This window comes from Lytechinus pictus, chromosome 2 (assembly GCF_037042905.1).
Source record: "Lytechinus pictus isolate F3 Inbred chromosome 2, Lp3.0, whole genome shotgun sequence".
In the NCBI taxonomy this organism is placed as follows: domain Eukaryota; kingdom Metazoa; phylum Echinodermata; class Echinoidea; order Temnopleuroida; family Toxopneustidae; genus Lytechinus; species Lytechinus pictus.
The window spans coordinates 48226821-48250496 of NC_087246.1; the positions used below are offsets into that span (position 1 = coordinate 48226821).

At 36.1% G+C, this 23676-nt stretch overlaps 1 protein-coding gene across 1 annotated transcript; it reads right to left on the bottom strand.

The window, feature by feature from the left end:
• Positions 1-888: 888 nt before the first annotated feature.
• LOC129278553 (chromodomain Y-like protein 2) lies at positions 889-17774 on the bottom strand. Its single transcript, XM_064094997.1, has 7 exons — positions 17132-17774; positions 16510-16771; positions 15572-15701; positions 14104-14276; positions 12969-13179; positions 7509-7652; positions 889-5638 (listed from the first exon to the last, which is right to left on the bottom strand). The coding sequence occupies exons 1-7, from the start codon at positions 17724-17726 to the stop codon at positions 5483-5485; spliced, it is 1671 nt and encodes a 556-aa protein (XP_063951067.1). The 5' UTR covers positions 17727-17774; the 3' UTR covers positions 889-5482.
• Positions 17775-23676: the final 5902 nt, after the last annotated feature.

The following is a 23676-nucleotide window of genomic DNA, read 5'->3' on the forward strand; positions in this document are numbered from 1 at the left end:
AACCTCAAATAAAATGATATGTTCCATTCACATTTGCAGAAAATGAGCAAAATGCGATTTGTTCCAAAATTGGATCGCGAACAGTCGTAAGGTGTGCGGTGGCCTTAAGGGGTGCTCCAGGCTGAAAATAATATGATTTGAACAGATAAAGAAATATCAGACAAACAAAATACTGAAAATTTGATCAAAATCGGACACTGTGAGGAATAACAAAGTTATGACATTTTAAAGATTTGCATTATTTTGGTCAAACAGTTTTGTATCCCCCCCCCCCCCCCGAACTAAAAAAGTTGGATTGACCTATGATTTAATGCATTAGATATTCATTGCTGCAACATATTTTATCATAAGGGATAATAATCATTCCCAATTTTAATGAAAAGTGAAATAATTCTGATTTCATGTAATAACATAATAAAAAGGAAAGTGGGGGTGACTTCACCAACCTACCTAATGAATATTCACGACATGCAAAAAACCTTTTTCACAAAATATTGATAAAATTCAATACCTTGGTTATTTGTCATCAGATTTTGATTAAATTTTCAGCATTTTGCTCGGTGAAATTTACTGTATTTATTTAGATGCAAATATTTTCAGCCTGGAGTACCCCTTTAAGGAGGCTTTTTTGTTAATGTAGCTCTCTTTAATACATCCCCTTCTTCCTCTCTTACACTCGGTACATTTATCCCCTTCCCTCACACAAGTTCAATTGTGCTAGTTTGTGGCATATATTTTCCTTTTATCTCGTACTTATTCATACCTCCTGGCCTCTTTAGTGTCACAAGCTCACTGAATTTTCAATTACAACCCAAATATCCACAACCAATATTGACTTAAACAGTGTACACACATCAGCGAAATAATAATATATTTTACAAACTGTAGTAGTTTTCACATTTTATTTTCATTATTTTTTTTCTTTGCAATTTAATGTATGTGCTTCAATTTAAATGCATAAGGTGCAGAAAAGATATTTTCCTGCTATGTACATTTACAATATTACATGTAAATTCAAAAGGAATGACTGGACTCTGGATGGAAAAATCAGAGTTCCAATCTTAAAATACAAAAAAAGAAAAGAAATTTAAACGAAATGTAAAACTTCACTTCCATTTGCTCACATTTATTCTCAATCACCCCCAACACTTCTCTCTTTCTTTCTCTCTCTCTCACCTATTCTTTCCGTCTCTCTCTCCCCCTCTCTCCTTTCTATCTTTCTCTCTCTCTCTGTATTTTCCCTCATTCACTGAAGCTCAACACTTATCCTGTGTGGTTGATAAATTGTGTGCGAACAACCACTCTAAAATAAAAAAACAAAAAACAAATGCCCTATAATAACACAAACAAAATTTCTGACAAAGCATTCATACCCAGTAATAAATAAAATAACTTTATCTTTGTACATGCAATATTCAATCCAAATTCCTCTTTTTAAAAAAGATCCACAATACTTAAAGCACTGTAATTATTATGCAGTTTAGTGTTAATATCACTTATTAGGGCTATAATTGTATATGCGGGCCCTGCTATTATTATTACCCCAGCTTTAGCTGGGCTGCCTAGGCGCTCAAGCATTCAAGGAATTTCTTCCTGCAGGGTACCCATTCACCTCACCTGGGTTGAGTGCAGCACAATGTAGATAAATTTCTTGCAGAAGGAAATTATGTCATGGCTGGGATTCGAACCCACGACCCTCTGTTTCAAAGTCAGAAGACTAATCCACTGGGCCACAACGCTCCATAATTGTATAATTGCTATAATTGTATCCTATTAAATGCATTTTGAGAAGTAGTTCTACATCATCAATGTGTCTGATTTAAAAACATATTTCAATGTACTGAAAGAGAAGTATACCTATCAAGCTCTTAGAAATTGTTTTATAACTATTATCAATATCGAGATTCCTACAACGGAACATCCAAACTACTTTTCATCGATGGCAATTCTTGTTAAATTTCATTTTTGCCTATCTGGCTGAACACTTCCTGAATTTATCCCCATGATTTCACTGCGTTCCATTTGGAAGGGTAGTAATATAATCATGAACATTTATTGAAATTAATTCTGTAAAAATATGTCTTTCATTGACCAAATTCATATCAATTTTTTGTTCTTTACATAAATTCTCCTTCCCCCCAAAAAAAATGTTTAAAAAAATGAAAATAGCAAACTGAAGCAAATATGAAAGAGTCTAGGCAAAGGGAAGTACACTTTATGAAGTTTATATCAAACCATTTAAAAATATTCTTCTTCTTGTTATTAGTTATTCCATTCATTAAAAAAATCAAATTGCAAAATCAAAGTTCTAACTTTAAAAATGATTGGATAATCAAAATTAACATCACACCAGAATTAAGACGAAAACCAAGTGAATTCAAATTTTTCAAATGCTGAAACAGAATCTCAATCCATAGACATTGAAAGCCGAAAGATCAACACTAGATTATCAATTCTGATTAACATGAATTCATGATGGTGATGCTGTACTGCTCATGAACAAATTTGAATTTTTCTTTTCAATCTAGCTATCTCTCACTTTCACCATCTAAGAAATGAAAAAGAATTAAGAAAATAAAGACCCCTATGTATTTAATTAATCTAATTGAACAGTAGGTGTTTCATAAGGCTGTTTTTAAGTTTGGTATGACTTTTAAGCATGACTGGGGTCCCTTTCTTGTGTGAAATGATACATCCCTACATAGCTGACTTACCAACAAGGAAAATGTCCGAATCATGCGTAAGTCATGGTGTAAATTTATGAACAACTTTATGAACACCCACCAGGGGCAATACAGAAAACTTTCATCGGTTGGGAATGATTTATTAAATACATTTTAAAACACCAGGGGGCTGTTGCAGAAAGAGTTGCGTTTGACTGCAACTCGGAGAATCAAACGCAAGTAAAAAAATGTGCATTTCTAATTGACTGAGAATCAAGTTGCGTTCCCGGGGGGGGGGGGGGGGGGGGCACTTCCATTGAAGAGTGGATACCATGCGTGACCATGGGTCTCGAAAAGCACCCTAAACAAGTATTTTCCAAATTCTGAAAATGCACCCCTAACAAGTTTTGGTGTGTGAAACCCTACCCTTAACAAGTATTGGAAACAAAACGATAAAATAATAATAGACGATATAAACACGTAGAAGGGCAAAAAGTACATCCTTTATTAAACATTTCAGTCTTTTTTATACCCTTGCAAATTTGACCCTAAGCACGTAGCTTTCCTAGTGAAATAGATACCCTTTTTTCATTCTTTTAGTGTTTTTGACACCCTTATTACGTTATGTATGTAAAAGGACATCCTTTTTACGTGTTTTTTTGGTCGCGCATGGTAATGTAAGTGCCCCCCCCCCCCTGGGTTGCGTTTGATTTTGGGAGTTGCCTTTGATTGCAACTCTATGTGGAATGTGCCCCTGGTCTCGTGCATGTAGGTAATACTACATTGTTCAAACATTTCCATGGCACAGACAAGGACAATGTGGGAATTACTGTAACAGATTTGCAAATAACCAAAACAACACCATCACTTATAAACATAACTCCATGTATATTAGTCTCACTTAATCTCCCTTGAATCTATTTACTTAAAATACATTGACGGGTATCTATTATCTACACTTGTTTTTTTTTTAATCTGTTATTGTAGATATTGGGCACAAAACTTCTATCATGATATTTTTGGTCTATTCAAGCCCCCAAATCATGCTTCAGAAATCCCATCCATTCTGCATTGGATGGAAAGAATATGATATTTTTACCATTCTGAGTTCTAGTTTTCAGGGGTGTGAGTGGTCACAAAAAAAAATCTGAAAAAAGCTGAAGAGTGTTGAAAAAATCTGAAATAGAAAGAGCTCCCATACTTTTTATACAGAGGAAGGCCAAAAATAAGCTGAAAAAAAAATCTGAAATCAGATAAAAATCTGAACTCTCACACCCCTGAGTTTTATTATGATTTTTCAAAAAAAAAATTAACTGCACAATCCTACGAGAAACACTGAATATTGTTTCCCATTTTGAGAGTGATTCACAGAAAAATGTATAGCGAATGGCAATTTCACAAAAATAAAGACCTTTAAGAAATGAAAATACCCTGAGTATGGCTTATATAAAGTGCAGAATTATCTCTTATAACAGTTCAAAGCTTAGATAACATTAACATACCTTGACCAGCAAATTGTTTTTGATGATCTGAGTACTTAAGGAAAGAGTTACACCCAATAGCAACATAAAGGACTTTTAAAAACTTTTGCATGCTGTGCAGATAGTGTGAAATTGACAGAGAAGGAACATTGTATTGATTAAGCCCTTAAGTGAATATACACATCGTCTAAGCTGCATGTAGGTCAGTGGCAAATTTGTCATGTTTTTTTTCCTTCACTAATACCATCGGTGGGGCTTTGTAGACCTTTACAATAGTATATCAGTTAGTAAAAACTTGTCAACTTTCTCCCTCCCCCTTCTTTCTCTCTCTAACCCCCCCCCCCCCTCGCTCTCTCTCTCTCTCAAGGTTTTTTTCTTTCGCTCATAATACCCTTTCTGGATTTTCCACAGCAATAAAAAACAAAATTAAAACAATCCCCTATAAATGGCAATTCATTTCATCATTTCATCAACAGTTTTTCTGCTTCTAATAATTTCATCAGGGATGGAGTCCAGGCCAAAGTCGTGAGGTGACTTGGCCCGAGGCCAAAGCTAAGGTCGACGAGGCCTCAACCTCATCCCTGCATTTTTTAGAACTAAGTATTTGGTGCAATCAGTTTCTCATTCTTATGTCAGGTGAATAAATACATTTAGCATCAATTCACAAGACCTCTTCAAATAAATATTATTACATTTTCATGACATGTCCATTCATTGAGCTACCACATGTAGACATTCAAGCTAAACAAGAGTGCACGAGTCCTGGCTGAAACGCCAGTCCACGCTTCCAGGATTGGGAGGATTTGAACAGAACAGACAGGTGAAAAGGCCTGATACGATCCATTGGCTACTGTACATAACATACAGGAATGTGTCTTCGCATTTGAAGCTCTCTGGCGATACAATAAAATGATGGAAAACTGTATCGTTATCAATGCGTATGTGGGTTTGGTTTTTACAGACACAGGTCAATCAAACCATGGTTACAATTGGGATCGACCATCGTCACCATCTGAAGGTCTGACACGGCTTTCCACCTAGGTCAGCGTCTGAATCACTTTCAAATTTGCATTTTCAGCTGGATCGCAGCTAAACGTGACAGCATCCATGATTTTGTGTCATTGTTAAGCACCCATCACTGCTACCGACATCCTCTAAGCATCTAATCCTTTGACATCACAGTGGATCAACTGAAGCCTCCAAGTCAAGCAACACACAGATTTGCCTCTTGTTGAAATCACCTTACACTCCACGCATTGGCTAGGATGATCCTTGGTTGTCACCATCAGCCCATTGTTTATTCTTCCTCTTGAGAGGTGGCACAGTAATTTCTCACAGTCACATGTCCGAGTAATTCTCTGCAAAGAGTTTGATTTGTCTGTGGCATTCTGGAGAGCGCCACCTCTCTTCCAGTGCCGCACATTCGCTCTCATTGACATACTCAAGCTTTGCCCGCATTTGGCCCCGCATTAGCAGTTTGGATTGAAGTAAAGCCTGTAAAAAGCAGAAAAGGTGAAAACATTTGACTCCTCAATTTAGTGTAATGAAAATGAGAAAAAATAAAGAAGGAAACATTGCATATTTTTATAGACTTATCATAAAATGAATCAGGAAATCAAATCCAAGCTTTAAAGTGGTAAAATACAGGAGATAACTTGATCATTTTGTTGTATTACTGACTTTTAGAAATCAATTATCACCTGACTGGTAGAAGGGTGGAAGGTTATGCATGTGTAGTGATTTTCAATTCCTTTTTCGCTGACATAAGGTCATTAGCTAAAACTTAAAGGACAAGTCCACCACAACAAAAAGCTTATTTCAATAAAAAGAGAAAAATCCAACGAGCACAACACTGAAAATCTCATCAAAATCGGATGTAAAATAAGAAAGTTATGACATTTTAAAGTTTTGCTTAATTTCACATAATAGATATATGCACATCCCAGTTGGGATACAAATGAGGGAACTGATGACATCACTCACTCACTATTTCTTTTGTATTTTATTATAAGAAATATGAAATATTCTTATTTTTTCCTAATTGTCCTGTGAAACAAAGTTTTATTTCTCACTGAACATGTGGAATTACCATTGTTTAACACTATATGGTTCAGTCAAGTTGGTCCTTATTGTCAAATCTGTAAAAATTGACATATTGTATAATTCAAACAATAAAAAACAAAAGAAATAGTGAGTGAGGGACATCATCGATTCTCTCATTTGCATGTGACTAAATTGTGCACATTTTGTGAAAAATAAGCAAAACTTCAAAATGTCATAACTTTCTTATTTTACATCTGATTTTGATGAAATTTTCAGCACTATGCTTGTCTGATTTTTCTCTTTTGATTCAAATCAACATTTTTATGAGGTGGACTTGACCTTTAATGCCCTTCTGCCTGACCAACATGAATGTGAATTGATGTACGTGTAAACTGTAATGCCTTACTGCCAGCTAGGTGACAAAATATTCCCTTTCCAAAAACCATCTTTAAAGTGAATTCATATCTTCAGCTGATAGCAGGCGATCAAAGCACTTACTGTCATTACTACAACGACAAACAAACATTTCAAAGAAATTGCTTCCTATGAGGTACTCATGAACCTACGTCCGAGTTGAGTGCAGCACAAAGTGGATTAATTTCTTGCTACAGCAAATTAAAATCAAAGCTAAGGTTTGCAACCATGATCCCTTGATTTAATGGCATGGGTCTGAACCACTATATCAGGATGCTTCCATTTGTTTGCTTAGCAGCAATTGCTGTTCCATTTCGCTTCAAATCACCTCAAAAATTTGGAGGACTATATGTGACATAAGGGGAAGTGTGTCTGTCTCTGGCTCAGGTCAGAAATTCCTTCATCTTAAGAAAGGGATCAAAAGATCTCTACGCTGTACAAGATAATAGACTAGTAGACATCCTATTTCATGACTTTATAGCGGATTTTACTAGTTATATCTTTAGATCTGAAATAGGGTAAAGGATAATCTTTCTTTGCAATCTACTGTGACAAGGGGATTGAAACAACCTGCCACCCTCGAACATTAAAACCCATCCGGTAGAAATATCAATACAATCTGAAGCACAATAAACAATTATTCAACAAGCAATGTTTCTCGCTTCAAAATGTTAGCATGGATGACAGGGTGGTAGTTCAGGTCAGGATTTCCAAGTCAAGAGGCTGATGGATTAAACTGTCTCCCACAGACTTTGTACACGTGATTCACCTCCGAGGTCGAGGCCAAGGCCAGCAAATTCAGCCTCGAGGCTTGCCTCGACTGCATGCCTCATGGATGGGTCAGAAGAGGATTTTTTTTTTCTTACTTAACCATACAGATAGAGACAGAGACAAAAAGGCTTAGTACCTTGCCCGATTGTGAAGCTATCCTCTGTACCCTTGGTACTACTTCCTGCATGAAACTTGTAGGCCAGAAGGTATGCGATACAAGGCCACAGGCACAGGCCTCCAGAGCTGTTAGCTTGCGACCAGCGTACAACATCTCACCAGCCTAGACACAAGGAAATAGAGAAATAAAATTGGAAGTTGGTCATGAATATACATATCTTCTCTTCCATTAACCCTAAATAGACTGGGCTATTTTGATGCCTAAGAAGACTGGGGGGGGGGGGGCTGATTCAGCCCCCCCTATGATCTCGGCCGTCGACCGCGCGATCGCGACGAAAATTGGCACGTGCATTACCCACGGCATAATCTCCAAGACTGTAGGATCAAATTTTCCGAAAAATTTCAAAATTCATTAATTATGCTAATTTATGCGTAAAATCAAAGATTTGCTCTAATTAACTAAATAAGGCCTCTAAACTGCTATTTTTTTTATTCATAGACTCTTTGTAGGATTCTAATCAAATGTACATGAAAAAAATTCAACATCACAATTCTTTTCTTATGTATTTTATTGTTTTAAATTTTTTTTATGTATTTCTTTGTTTTTTTACTTTTTGTTTTTTATTGTTTTTTCAATGAAAATCATCCGTGACTTTATTCTGACCATAATTTAGTTTGATTAGTAAAATTGAAAATAATGATACATTTATGAATTTTGGCTGAAAACACAATTTGCATTGGATTTGTACACAAATTCACGTTTTTTAGCAATTTTGGGTCGACATGTACTTACGAAATGTTGCGTAATTTCGGAACCACGTACCCGGGGGTCGCAAATTTGGTCTCAAAAGTTGCGCAAGACTTGAAAGAAAAAAGTCATGGAACAGCGCGGCGCCAGCTTTTCGCATTACAGATTTATCGCGAAAAATGTCGAGGGGGGGGCTGAATCAGCCCCCCCCCAGTCTTTTTAGGGTTAAATATACAGATGAAGCATTAAGACATATTCCTACTTTCAATAGCCCTTGTATTGATCATGCTTTCACAAAAAATCATAAAAAATTGATTTGCTTATTGACTCACTAACCTACATGGATTGGCTAAAAAATCCAATATCTCAGGCCCTTTTAAGAAAGGACTTAAAATTATTGCAATTTTAAAATTGTTGGTCAACGTGACAGCCAATCAATACCAATGCTTGCAAAGATCTGACGATACGACCTAGCAGGTCCATAAATGGTTGTAACATCACAAGTCAACAACCAGAGTCTCATCCAGAGACTCATGCTAAGAATAAACAAGTGGAGCGCCTCTGGCAGTCATTACGCGATTCAATATAGCAGCAGTGCTTACTTTGAAATCTACTCTAACATAGTTATTCACAAAAAAACACCATTCATATAATGATACAATACTACATTCATTGACCCTAAATAAAATTTGACCTTGATCATGTGACATAAGACTTGTCAGTGATACTTGGTTACCACTATGTCCACAATTCATAAACTATATCCATAAACTTTGAAAGTTATGACAGCAATTTAATAATTACCTACAACATGGCCAAAGTTCATTGACCTTAATGACCTTTGACCTTGGTCATGTGACCTGAAACTTGCACAGGACGTTCAGTGATTCTTGATTACTCTTATGTCCAATTTTTATGAATCAGATCTATAAACTTTTAAAGTTATGATGGTAATTCAACAAATATCCCCAACTTGGCCAAAGTTCATTGACCTTAAATGACCTTTGACCTTGGCCATGTGACCTGAAACCCACACAGGATGTTCAGTGATACTTTATTACTCTAAAGTTCAAGTGTTATGAATCAGATCCATAAACTTTCAAAGTTATCATGGTAATTCAACAAATAACCCCAACTTGGCCAAAGTTCATTGACCTTAAATGACCTTTGACCTTGGTCATGTGACCCGAAACTTGCACAGGACGTTCAGTGATTCTTGATTACCCTTATGGCCAAGTTTCATGAACTAGGTCCATATACTTTTTAAGTTATGCTGTCATTTCAAAAACTTAACCTTTGGTTAAGATTTGATGTTGACGCCGCCGTCGGAAAAGTGGCGCCTATAGACTCACTCTGCTATGCAGGTGAGACAAAAACTATTTCCAAGTGAAATTCCTGCCCAGACTCAAGAGACTATGCTCTACTTAAGGACGTTCCACAGTTATGTTTGTGCGCATCATGATCTGCGCATATGTTACACTCTGCGCGCTGACGTCACGATGGATGAATTGGTGATTAATCAGCTGTAGGTAGTGTGAGCCGATTTTTCTCCTTATCTGCACAAACTGCAGATCCGATGTGTTTTTTTATGAAGCAAATAAAGTGGATTTATTCCATGGACCATTTTTTTATACCTCAAAATAGTTTCTCTGTAATGCTGCAAAGTATGATGAATATGACCCCGAGTTTGAATAAAATAATGGAAAAGTGGTTTGGAATTTTTCCTCACATAGATACAAAGCTTTTGGCGCGTTTTCGGTGTTTTAAGAAGCAAATTTGCTCTAATAAGAGTGCTGATAGTTTGAAAACAAGCACATGAACCCATATTTTTTAATGTTTGCACCTCTTAGGTATACCTTCCTCTACAACTTTGCAAAGTTTGGTGAAAATGACATGGGTTTTGAATAAAGTGCAGAATTTATTTTACTTCTCAAGTTTGTTATTAAAATTTCACATTTTTGAGTATGAGTATCTTTCCTGCAAATTCTAAGAACTGAGAGTGTTGTTAGACTTAAATGAGCAAGCAATTGACAGCAATATAAATAAATTATCCATCTTACGGATACAATTATTAATCATATTGCTCATGGATTTTGACTAAGTAATAGAGCTTTAAACTCATTGTTGTGATCTCGTGAGTTCTAAAAATGCCAAATTCTTTTGGATGCGCAATTCTTAAGAACATCCATCTGGGTGAACTTTGAAGCTCTATAGCAAAAAATCAAGCACATAGACCCATGTTAAATTTTGCATATTTGGAATATTCAGGTGCTAAAGTATCTATGTGCAAAGTATGATGAAAATGACATGGATTTTCAATGTTAAGGAGCAAGACCATTCGCAGAACCATTCGCATTTTAGACAGTATTAACAGACTTTTGCTTGTTTTCGGCGCATTTTGGGCTGTTTCAAGTCAACTTGCAACATTTTGGACACTGATAATTTGAAAACGAGCACATGGACCCCATAGTTTGAATGTCTTGACTACTTCAAAATATATTCCTCTACAAATCTAGAGAGTATGTTGAAAATGACATGGATTTTGAATGTTTGGGAGCAGATCGAACTACGGAACCATTCGCATTTTAGACATTTTGGACGGTATTATCAAACGTGTTTTCGGCGCATTTTGGGCTGTTTCAAGCCAACTCGCAACACTTTAGACACTGATAATTTGATAACGAGCACATGGACCCCATAGTTTAAATATCTTGACTTCTCCAGAATATATTCTTTTACAAATCTAGAGAGTATGATGAAAATGACATGGATTTTGAGTGTTTGGGAGCAGAACTAAGGAATCATTCGTATTTTTAGACATTTCGGGCAGTATTATAAGACCTTTGCTTGTTTTCGGCGCATTTTGGGCTGTTTCAAGCCAACTCTCAACCATTTAGACACTGATAATTTAAAAACGAGCACATGGACCCCCCATGTTTTTAATATGTTAACGTCTTCAAAATAAAATACTCTACAAATCGAGAGAGTAAGATGAAAATGACATGGAGTTTGAATGTTTGGGAGCAGAACTAACCATTCGTATTTTCAACATTTTAGACGGTACTATTAGACTTTTGCACGTTTTGGGCGCATTTTTTGACGATTTTCATGCCAGCTCGCATCACTTTGGACACTGATAGTTCAAAAACAAGCACATGGACCCCACATTTTCAATATTTTGTTGCCTTCAGAATATATTCCTCTACAATTGTAGAGAGTATGATGAAAATGACATGGATTTTGAATGTTAGGGCGCAAAACTACGGAACCATTCGCATTTTAGACGGTATTAACAGACTTTTGCTTGTTTTCGGCGCATTTTGGGCTGTTTCAAGCCAACTTGCATCACTTTGGACACTCATAGTTAAAAAACGAGCACATGGACCCCATATTATAAACGTCCCTAAACCTTCGATATGCATTCCTCTACAATTTTGCTGAATTTGATGAAAATGACATGGATTTTGAAAAAAGTGCAGCTTACAAAATACTTTTTAATTTTTGAGTAGATTCACGTCTTTGAAGATTGGTTTTTTTCGAGTTTTTGCACCATTCTTGCCAAATGAGGGCGCTGCTGACTCGCATCACTTTGGACACTGATAGTTCAAAAACGAGCACATGGACCCCACATTTTCAATATTTTGTTGCCTTCAGAATATATTCCTCTACAATTCTAGAGAGTATGATGAAAATGACATGCATTTTGAATGTTAGGGCGCAAAACTACGGAACCATTCGCATTTTAGACGGTATATTAGACTTTTGCACCTTTTCGGCGCATTTTAGGTGGATTTCAATATTTTCAAGCCAACTCGCAACAATTTGGACACTGATACTTTAAAAACGAGCACATGGACCCCATACTTTTAATATTTTAATGCCTTTAGAATATATTCCTCTACAAATCTAGAGAGTATGATGAAAAAGACATGGATTTTGAATGTTTGGGGGCAAAACTACGGAACCATTCCCATTTTAGATGGTATTAACAGACTTTTGCTTGTTTTCGGCGCATTTTGGGCTGTTTCAAGCCAACTTGCATCACTTTGGACACTCATAGTTAAAAAATGAGCACATGGACCCCATATTATAAACGTCCCTAAACCTTCGATATGCATTCCTCTACAATTTTGCTGAATTTGATGAAAATGACATGGATTTTGAAAAAAGTGCAGCTTACAAAATACTTTTTAATTTTTGAGTAGATTCACGTCTTTGAAGATTGTTTTTTTTTCGAGTTTTTGCACCATTCTTGCCAAATGAGGGCGCTGCTGACTCCAAATTGATATAGTTTTACCAATTAAAAGACTTTCTCTTACTTTAGTATACACTTTGTTATATTTCTTGAAAAATTGATGAAGTTTGATGCGGTATCCACTTAGTAAAGATGATTTAAACTCATTTGGTGAATTCGTGAGGTCTAAGAGAGGCATGATTCTCTTGATTGCGCAAGATTGCATGTCATTCAAATGCGGCGACTTTGAAGACCCGTAGAAAAAAAATAAGCACATGAACCTATATTATTTTTTGCATTTTCATAATGCATAGATACCAAAGTAACTCTCTGCAAAATTTTGTGAAAATGACATGGACTTCGTTTTAACTGTGGAACGTCCTTAAACCCCAAATACTTAACCCAAGCCAAAATCAATACTTGTTACAACACTCGTTCCCATAAATGTGTAATTTCAGAAGCAGATCACAGGGAAGACTTAAGAATCTTGTACTCACCAGCGCTAACCCCAAGACTTGAGGGTAGGTGTGAGACGCACATCCCTCTGGGGTCTGGCTTAGAATACTGTATGGCAAGTGGAAGTAGGCTTTGTCGCTGGCGTACGCGATGTCACATAGAGGTAGAATGGCTGCTCCTAGGCCAATGGCAGGACCATTGATGGCTACGACTACTAGCTTTGGACAGTTGATAAGGCTATCTACAAATGACCTGTAGGATTCAAGTAAGGATATCATCAAACATTGTGTCTCCACTATTTTTTCCGGGGCTACTTTTTATGCTCACCAGCCCAATTTTGCTCTTTATCAGTTTTCCAGGGGGCTGTTCGTAAGTTAAGAGTGATCTTACGAATGACTGGTGATCCTTCCTTACGCGCTGAATAATTACCAATGAACATTTAATGGTAAATATCATTTTTCACAAGGAAAGATCACCAGTCATTCTTAAAGTCGCTCTTAACCTACGAACAGCTTTATGAAAAATCCATCCAGGTTCTGTAGGGCATTTGGGGGGCGAATTTGCCCCCAGCCTCCATGTATTTATTCCTGCTGGTATGAAGAACTAATCTAGGTTTGATAATTTTATATTAAAGACTTGTCAAAAAACATTACCAAAATCTAATATGTTGCACATTTGGGAAGGATAAAATCATAAATGAAAGACGGATCTTCGTCTATGAAAGAATTCATCTGAAATTTAATGTGGTGCAAATTGATTTTGTTTGGCATCACCTGTGCCTTGGAGGTGAAATGTGAACTGATTCATATGCAGCAAGGAAAAAATTCCTTTGTGACATTATAATTACCTTGGTGGAGAAGGCCTAGATAAGCATATGCAGTCTATATAGTTTATACACACGAGCAGTAACAAGCTTTAATGCAAGTGTATTTTTCAAATAGAAAAACTTTGATTTTAATCTTAAAATTGATTTCTTCCTATATAGTTAAATGGTTTCAGATGTGAAATATAAAACAAATAATGTCATGATTTCAGGTGATAGGACAAACTTGTACTTTTTTGGGGTGAGCTGGATGCACATGCTATCTTTCCTCAGTTTTTCCTTAGTTTTTCCTTCCACTTTCCCCAAGGGTGTATATTAGTGTATTTTGGTAAGAGATAGAACTTGATTGTTACCTGACTGCATCTGCAAGATTTTTGGACGCTCTTTTCCTCTCCTCCACAAAGGAAGTCTGAATACACCTGAGATCTAACCCACTGCAGAATACACTACCAGACCCACTCAAGAAGATCACCTTGGAATCGTCTTTCTTGCTCAACTCAAAGACAGCTGTCAATTCCTGTAAAGCCTGTAGGAATTATGAAATAGAATGATATCAAATTGCCAATTGTATAGGTTTGGATAAGAGCTACAAGTATAGAGCTATCCTTAGAGCACAAAGTAAATAGCACTTGTAGTAGATTAATTTTATTTTGAACTTGCCAACATTCCTCTTTTTAAGGGTTCGTTATTATTTACATGTATTTGACTTTAATCTTTTACGTGTAATTCTGAATAATGTTCTATAAGAGTATTTCCTGTTGTTAGTAAGCAACCCATGGACCAGCAATTCATGGTCATCTTTGAGGGACAGGATAGGGGGGGGGGGTTCACAAGGATGTAAGTATGACTTAAATAAATAAATAAATAAGTAGAATGCGGCATTAAACACATCATCGCATTGGTCAAATCCCGCTCAGACTCAGAGGACACAGACTTCTGTGTAGTCATCAATAAGGTTACGTGTTTATACCGAGTGCGTATTGCCATTTAAGCGCAACCCACTTATCTCTTGGTGAAACCCCCTTAGGGAATGAGGATAAATACCTTCCCAAACGGCACAAGCACATCAATGTGATTTCAAACCAGGGTCACTGGATGACATGACCACTGCTCAACTGACGAGTCATTGCACCTCCTAAGGGTAATTGAATGTAGATACCCGACTCCTAACAATTACAATCCAAATCTTTATTCATACAACAAACAATGCTTTACCAAACAAAAGTAAAGTAGCCATGAAAGTAGTGCTGTAGCCCAAAAGTGAAAACCCTGACCCGTATAATCCTATGATTTGCCGGCGGGACCTGCTAACCCGGCGGGTTTGACTCACATAATCTTGGTCTACCATGTGCACTCACTCAATCAAATGTGGTCACCATAACGTGAGTGATATCCCCACACTATACAGGCTCACATCAGGAAAATATATTCCAACTAAGATGGAGCGAATTCACTTCTAAAATCGCCAATTTAATCCACTTTTTTTCCGGAGTTCTGGGGGTGACATTGTACCACGAAATTTTTTGTTTGTGTTTCGAATGATTTTGTATGTGTCGTAACTTCTTTTTTTTTCATACTACAGTCTGCGGGTTGGTGAATGAACTCAGCCCGGCCGGCAAACCACGATCGGGGAATAACCGACAGGTTAACTCGCACCTCAATGGGTTCGGGTTACAACACTACATGAAAGAACGGGTATAAATGCAGAGTATTAAATATCAAGGAGTATCACATACGCAAAAATTCTTTTAAATCTGATCAACAAATCGTTCCTTTGTAAATTCTGTAAACAGTTAAAATGCCCTCCACGTCAAAGCTCACCTTTAGATTAAGAGCATTTCTTGTTGGTGTCGTGGTGAAGAGCCTTACTTGTGTGTACCCTTGGCACTTCTTCACAACTATCTCCTTGTACCTGTATAGGCTCTCACTCTGTCTTGCACTAATTCTCCGACTGTCAAAAAAATAAATAAAGGAAGAAATTCAGATTATTTCTGATGGCACATGTTAGCAGAGAATTATTCTAGGTATTGCTCAAGAAGGCTTCCACAAGAATGTACAAACAGTGTTTATTAAATATGTAGGAAATTGTTAACAGTTAAAACTATTCAACTAGTGCAAAAAAAATATTCTTGCCTTAAATAAAGGATCTGCAATGAAATCAGACAATTAAAGCACAAAACAAGTTCATATCTTAGGTAGATTTCATAACTATTATGACATGATAGTTGGCTTTTAGGTTTGGTGTCAGTGAAGGCATTGGCTTTGTTGGGCTGAGCATTCACGTGTTTGGAGTGGTTCATTCTGTCTAAAGACCCACTAAATATTATGAGGAACACTGACATTAAAAGTGAGTATCAATGAAGGTTTAGATGAATCATGCCCACTTCAATATTTCTTCTTGTGATCTACACTGCAAACTGCAAAGATGCGGTGACATCTAAGCTGTATTTTGTTATGAATTTGTTATAGTTGCTTAGAGAGAATAGACAACTGGAGACTTACACAATAACTAATGTGTGTCTAGATAGGTTTTAAATCTGGACAAAACAGCAATTTTAAGAACTCTACAAGCAGATTTCATAACTTGTTTAAATTTATTAGGTAAGACAATAGTTTGAAGCATGAAAAAAAAGTAGTTCTGCTATACCTTGCTAAACCCTAGGGGGAATGAGGTGGTTGTAATATGTTAAAGTTTCCAACACCCAACTCCCATCCTGCAGATCGAGAATTTCTCAGCACTTCCGGCATGAAAGACCTACCTATCAATGGGATCTTCAGGGGTCGAATGTGAAAGTCTCCGCCTAGCCACAATGCTGGCCGTTCGCCTCCCTTGGACTTCCCCATCCTCTTCCGTGCCCCCACTGGAGGCCGTTAAGGAGTTGGCTAGAGTAGCAGGACTACCGCCTCTCCGCGTTACCATGGTCAGTTTGGTCGGAGAGATTATCAGCTTGGGGTAGGCACTTGCACTTGCTGACATTGTGCGATGAAGGTTTGGTGAACCCCTTGTGTTGTGATGTAATCCTGATAAAGCAGACCAATTTGTAGTTTGTGGCAAATTGAATAAACTTCACTTCAAATAGAGTGAGATACAAACCTGTTTTTCATACTATCAGATAATGCTTATATTATTCATAAAATAACTATACATCTCTGATTCACAGTTCAACAGAATTTAGTCTTTTTTCTTTTTTGTAACTTCCAGAATTCTGAATTCAAGATTATACCCGTGGCTATGCAATATTTTCATTTCAGATAAACACAACATAATTTATAAAAAAAATTATCTTCACAGAGCCAGGGTACATGGATTCAACAGAATAGGGAATAAGGATTGGAGTTATTAACTAAAACAACAAATTATACTAATTAGTAAAGTCATACCCTCATCAGGAATTGTGCTATTTATTCTTCTCCGTTGTAGTGGTGAACCAATTCCGTTGCTACTCGCACTAGGCGAATAAGTACTCTGAGGTCCGACACCTGTTACTGAGTGCGCCCTCTTCACACGCTTCTCTGGAGACTGTCCTTCAGACTTAATAACGTGAGTGGACGGAAGTGCTACAGGTCCGTTAGTTTGCTTACTACCGACGTCCGACTCTCTTTTTCTTTTCTGGGCTTTGGCCGACCCATCCGCTGTTTTTCCTACGGTGGTGCTGCTGTTAGTCCTGCTAATGCCACTCACAGGTTTCTGATCTGCTTGAGCCTTCGCATGCTCTTTATTATTGTCACTTCCATTGCTAACATGCTCCTTCCCTTGTCCACCCTTGTCTTTCCCTCCATTATCACTGGGTCTCTTTTTGCCTGCTTGAGGCTGTTTCTTGTGTACATGTAGGTGATCCAGAGACGCGAGTCTCTCAAACTTTCCATCTTTCATTGTCTTCTGGTTGAACTCCTCCACCAGTTCCATGCAGTCTCCGAGGTTCTCCAGGGGCTCCCAGGTGTCCTCTTCGCTTCCAAAGTTCTTCCATCGTACCATGTATTCCAACTTACCCTTGCGTGTCCGGCGCCGTGCCAGTATTCGTTCCACCTTTAACACAGAAATGACATAAATTGTTACTGGAAAAATAAAGGATACTGAAACAATGGTAACTGAACCATAAGGCAATGTTGCAAAAATATAAGACAATGACAATAGGCCAAGAGGACATTCAGTGGTCAATCCCTAGAATATTTCAAGTACGTTTTTACCACTTGAGGGTGCTTTCATGTTTTTAGAATATTCTAGGCACTGATACACAAAAATACAATCAAATGTAGGCCTATAATTCATAATTAGTCTATTATAAACAGTCATGAAAGATTGCAAGTAATGAAATCACAATTAATTATACATTTTGACTGTGCCCCACAGGGCCAAGGTTTAACATTAACAGAATAAAGGTCTTCATGTGGACTTTTTCCAGATAAATTACAACGATAATGTAACAAAATACTGAGGATTCTTAGTATTGCATAACAAACTTTTTTTTTTTTTTTGCTTAGTGCTGTTTGAAAAATGCACTATTAAATGAAATTATTATATACAGTAACAAAATGATACATGAAATAAAAGACAGCCAGACAGGTTTGAGGTTTCCCAGGTAGGGATGTAAACTTGCCGATTGACACAGATTGGTCGAGTGACAGCATGCTTTGCTGCAATTGCACAAACTGATGTACTAGTACCATTGTGCTAGCAATAGCTGCTACTAATGTATATGAATATTCTTTGCGAGATGCAAGTCATTGAGCAACACAGTGCACCGGCAGTCTGGCACCATCACCAACCAATTTGTGTTATAGAGCCAAGCTTTTCCATTCAGGGAATAATTTCCCTGGTATCCATCGCAAGTTCCTCCATTTTTTTTTATAATGACTGCTACACATAGGAAATTTTGTTTATATAATTATAGGTCTGTACAGAATATATATTTGTTGAAAGCTTTTATCTTTAATACAACTAACAAGTGGAATGCCTCTGGCCGTCTCACCTGCATCACGCGATTCAATATAGCAGCAGTGCTGATTTTGAAAACTACTATAACTCGCACAAGATGTTCAGTGATACTTGGTTACTCTTATTTCCACGTTTTATGAACTAGACCAATACACTTATAGAGATATGATGGCAATTCAACAAATACCCCCAACGTGGCCAAAATTCTTTGACCTTACATGACCTTTGACCTTGATCATGTGACCTGAAACTCGCACAGGATGTTCAGTGATACTTGATTACTATTATGTCCAAGTTTTATGAACTAGACCAACACACTTTCAAATTTATGGCTGCAATTCAACAAATACCCCAATTTGGCCAAAGTTCATTGACCCTAAATGACCTTTGACCTTGATCATGTGACCTGAAACTTGCACAGGATGTTCAGTAATACTTGATTACTATTATGTCCAAGTTTCATGAATCAGATCCATAAACTTTCATTTTCAAGTTCATTGACCCTAAATGACCTTTGACCTTGGTCATGTGATGTGAAACTCATGCAGGATGTTCAGTGATACTTGATTAACCTTATGTATAAGTTTCATGAACTAGGTCCATATATTTTCTAAGTTATGATGACATTTCAAAAACTTAACCTTAGGTTAAGATTTTGATGTTGATTCCCCCAACATGGTCTAAGTTCATTGACCCTAAATGACCTTTGACCTTGGTCATGTGACATGAAACTCAGGCAGGATGTTCAGTAATACTTGATTAACCTTATGGCCAAGTTTCATGAACTAGGTCCATATACTTTCTAAGTTATGCTGTCATTTCAAAAACTTAACCTCAGGTTAAGATTTGGTGTTGACGCCGCCGCCGCCGCCGTCGCCGTCGGAAAAGCGGCGCCTATAGTCTCACTCTGCTATGCAGGTGAGACAAAAATGCTAATAATCAAATTTAAGAAGTAAAATTATTGCCTGTATTTATATAGAACTTATACATGAGGAAATATTGTGCGTACATGTATGAATATCCTGTATTATCATCTATATAGTGTTCTAGCGATACATTAAAAACACGCATTTTGGTCTGCATCAATTGCCCGTGCAGTATAGAGCGTATCCCTGAAAAGGACTGAAATTCGACGAATATCCCATAGGCTCCTGTACAAAATTTGCTATTAAATATGAGAGCATATTCAATAGTTTAGTGCGCATGCGCGAATGTGTGAAATATACAACGCGTACAACAATGAAGGCAATGCGATGCGCAGCAAAGAGCACAATTACGCTTGATGTCGTCATCCCTCTTTTTTTTGGGGGGGGGGGTGGGATAGATGATAATAATTATATTGGATGGCTTTATTTCATGAAATACCAGAAATATTCCTCTCATTATTTTCCCGAACTCTTGGAATATTTCTGGTGTTCCCTTCTGAGCCATCCAATATAATATGATTATTCTACCGATGATAAACTACAATGTGACTGAAGAACTCATTGTCTCATTCACTATACTAATTACTATTCTGCAGTAGATAAACAAGCATCAGTAAACATGATACCGACAAACCACAGTTAATCAAGATATGAAAGAGAGCTCAGTGATATGGAGGCCTATTTCAATGCTTTGCATTATCAATATCGAAGTGGATTGTATTCTTATCAAGATCTATGTAAAAAGAAATGCTTAGCAACATGTCATGATGTCACCATAGACCTATTGATTTAAAATTTAGAAGCTTGGGCACAGTAATTTGCATTGAAAATCAATTTCATTTATCAAGAATCTTCTCCCAAGAAGGAATTCTCTACACCAAATATAAAAATGAAGCGTGTAAAGATCCGTAAAAACTACATGTACTGTACAGTACATAAAATACGCTACATGTAATTTACAAAAGATCCCAACAAGACAGTTTATGAAGCTAATATTTGCTTAAATGTACTATTTTCATGTTTTGTGCCAAAACATCAATTTTTTCATTTAGCTAAACATGTTTTTTTTTATTTGAAGGGGAGTGTTGTCCTTGCCACTTGTCTCACTCTACTCTTAATTTGAAATACACTTACAATGTAGTCTTTAACTGTTTCATTCCTTGTCTGATTTCTTTCAAAATTCACCCTTCTGTTTCTCCTAATTTTTTCCTTATATACAACATCAAAAATCTAAAAACCATTATTTTATGTTTTGTAATGTTTTACCCTTTCAACTTGTGACTTTGTGTGACATGACATTGATTGAATTAAGGGAAAAACAAAGGGGCTTTTGTAGCAAGAGCATAATCATTTATTAAGGCTTTAAGCTGCAAGGCAAGTAAAGCACCCTTGTTTGCATATTAGTATTACAATGACAATATTTGTTACTGTGTGCAATCTTGGAGCCAACTGGGCAATATAACAAACCCTTTCCTTTCCAATCTCAATAACTATGAAACACAACCATCACATTACAGTGAATTTTGAACTAGCTTTCATAAGGTGATTAATAAAATCATAGCTAGGATTACCTTTACATACATGTACATATGTATCATACTGTATGATTATCCTGTCAATTCACAGAATTCGTAAAAAAAAAATTACAATTTAAAAAAATGAGAATATTATGGTAATAGTTTATGGTGGATAACAAGGAACTATCGATAAAATTGCCAATGTACCATAAACAAAAATGAAGATAATCCCACATCAGTCAGTGTTACATATCTTTATACATGTACACTCAAGCATTTCCATGATTTGTTAAAACCTTTCATCAGGCTACATTGTAGGTGTGGTAGGATTAAACAATTTGTCATATTCCCAACATAAAAGTTCAGGGGTCAAATGAAGTTCACCGATTTCAATCAATTTCCTGTTTTTAACCAAAATAGTTTTAATATCATCAATATCACATATGCAGTAGATCATAGCAAAGTAAATATAAATAGACACAGGCTGGGCTGGGTAATGTATGCAGTCTACAATAAATTATTTTCCTGTGCCTATGGTTATGGATCGAAGAGGAGATCATAAAAATGTGCACCACAAAGATGTACTGGGGTTTTCTTGATTCATTTTCATTGTTGTGATCAATTGGCTTTAACTTTGTTTACCATTATTAAGATTTTAGAATACAATGTAAGAATTTGAAATAAAAACTGCCTACTGTTATTACAAGCAAGTTAGAGGACAAGAATAAACTAGCACATCAATGATATGGAGCTCATTCAGCATCTTGCAAAGAAATTTAACACAATTTTTAATTTCAGTCAAGTTGACACTGTAGTGAATTATATTGGTGACACAAATTGAGTAAAAAGAATTGACATTGATGAAGAAATGTCAGAGAAGCATTTTTTTGTGATTTATGAATAAATTTTGTACAAATAAACATGAATAATTTTCGAGTAAAAAAATTCTGTGTAGAACCTTGGTGAACCTCATGTAGTTCTCAGATGGATAAAAAAAAATCAAAATCGGTCAACAAATATTAAAATGAGTAGCATTTTTTGTGAGTTTTGAAAAATATGCATAAATTAGCATATTTAATGAGTTTCAATTTTGTGTAGAAATTTTGTATCCCCACCTAGAGCTATCATATAAAGCAAAAAAAATTGAAATTGATCAACAAATGAAGGAGAAAATGCATTTTTGTGATTTATGAATAAATTTTGAATAAATTAGCATCAATAACTTTCTACTCAAAATTTCAAAATTCTGTGTAGAAGTTTGGTGAACCTCATGAAGCTCTACCAGATGGAAGAAAAAAATAAATATCGGTCAACAAATAAAGAAGCATTTTATGTGAATTTCGAAAAATACACAAATTAAATTTGAATGCATTAGCATAAAAAAAATTTCTAGTCAAAATTTCAAAATTCTGTGTAGAAGTTTGGTGAAACTCATGAAGCACTGCCAGATGGAGAAAAAAATTGAAATCAAAATCGGTCAACAATTAAAGAAGCCTTGGAGTGGTTCAGGAGCTACTTATTCAACAGACAACAATACATGTTTGTTAAAGATCACAACTCCAATTTGAAATACACTGTATGTTAACTGTGGTGTCCCTCAGGGCAGCTTATTGGGCCTGCTTCTTTTCACAATTTATATACCGGTAAATGATTTCTGTAGATCTTCCAAAATCTTGTCCCTTATCTTGTTTGCAGATGACTCTACCTTATTTTTTTCTCATCGGAATCCACAAACGTTAGTTGATGTTATCAATTCTGAACTTATTAATGTTACTGAATGGATAAGAGCCAATCGATTATCTTTGAACCTTAAAGGACAAGTCCACCCCAACAAAAGCTTATTTGAATAGAAAGAGAAAAATCAAACAAGCATAACACTGAAAATTTCATCAAAATCGGATGTAAAATAAGAAAGTTATGACATTTTAAATTTTCGCTTAATTTCACAAAACAGTTATATGCACACCCTGTTTGGTATGCAAATGAGGGAACCGATGACATCACCCACTCACTATTTCTTTTGTATTTTATTATATGAAATATGAAATATTTTGATTTTCTCGTCACTGTCATATGAAACAAAGTTTAATTCCTCCCTGAACACATGGAATTCCATTATTTTAACATTTTGTGGTTCAAGCAAGGGGGTCCTAATTGTCAAATTCATGAAAATTGTTATATTGTATAATTCAAACAATAAAAAACAAAAGAAATAGTGAGTGAGTGACATCATAAACTCTCTCATTTGGATGTAACTGGCTCGTTCATATAACTATTTTGTTAAAAATAAGCGAAACTTTAAAATGTCATAACTTTATTATTTTACATCCGATTTTGATGAAGTTTTCAGCGTTATTCATGTTTGATTTTTCTCTTTCTATTCAAATCAGCTTTTTGTTGGGGTGGACTTGTCCTTTAACAAAACAAAATACATGTTATTTAGTAATTCCATAGACAAGTTACTGATGAACATTATGTTTGATAATACCCCATTAGAAATGGTAATGTACACCAAATTTCTTGGAATAACAGTTGGCAGTAAACTTT

Coding starts and splice junctions, on each gene's coding strand:
- LOC129278553 (XM_064094997.1), bottom strand. CDS start 17,726: ATGGTACGATGGAAGAACTTTGGAAGCGAAGAGGACACCTGGGAGCCC. Junction 16,772..17,131: donor TAGCACAATTCCTGATGAGG/GTATGACTTTAC, acceptor CTGCTTTATCAG/GATTACATCACAACACAAGG. Junction 15,702..16,509: donor CCTGAAGATCCCATTGATAG/GTAGGTCTTTCA, acceptor TTTTTTTGACAG/TCGGAGAATTAGTGCAAGAC.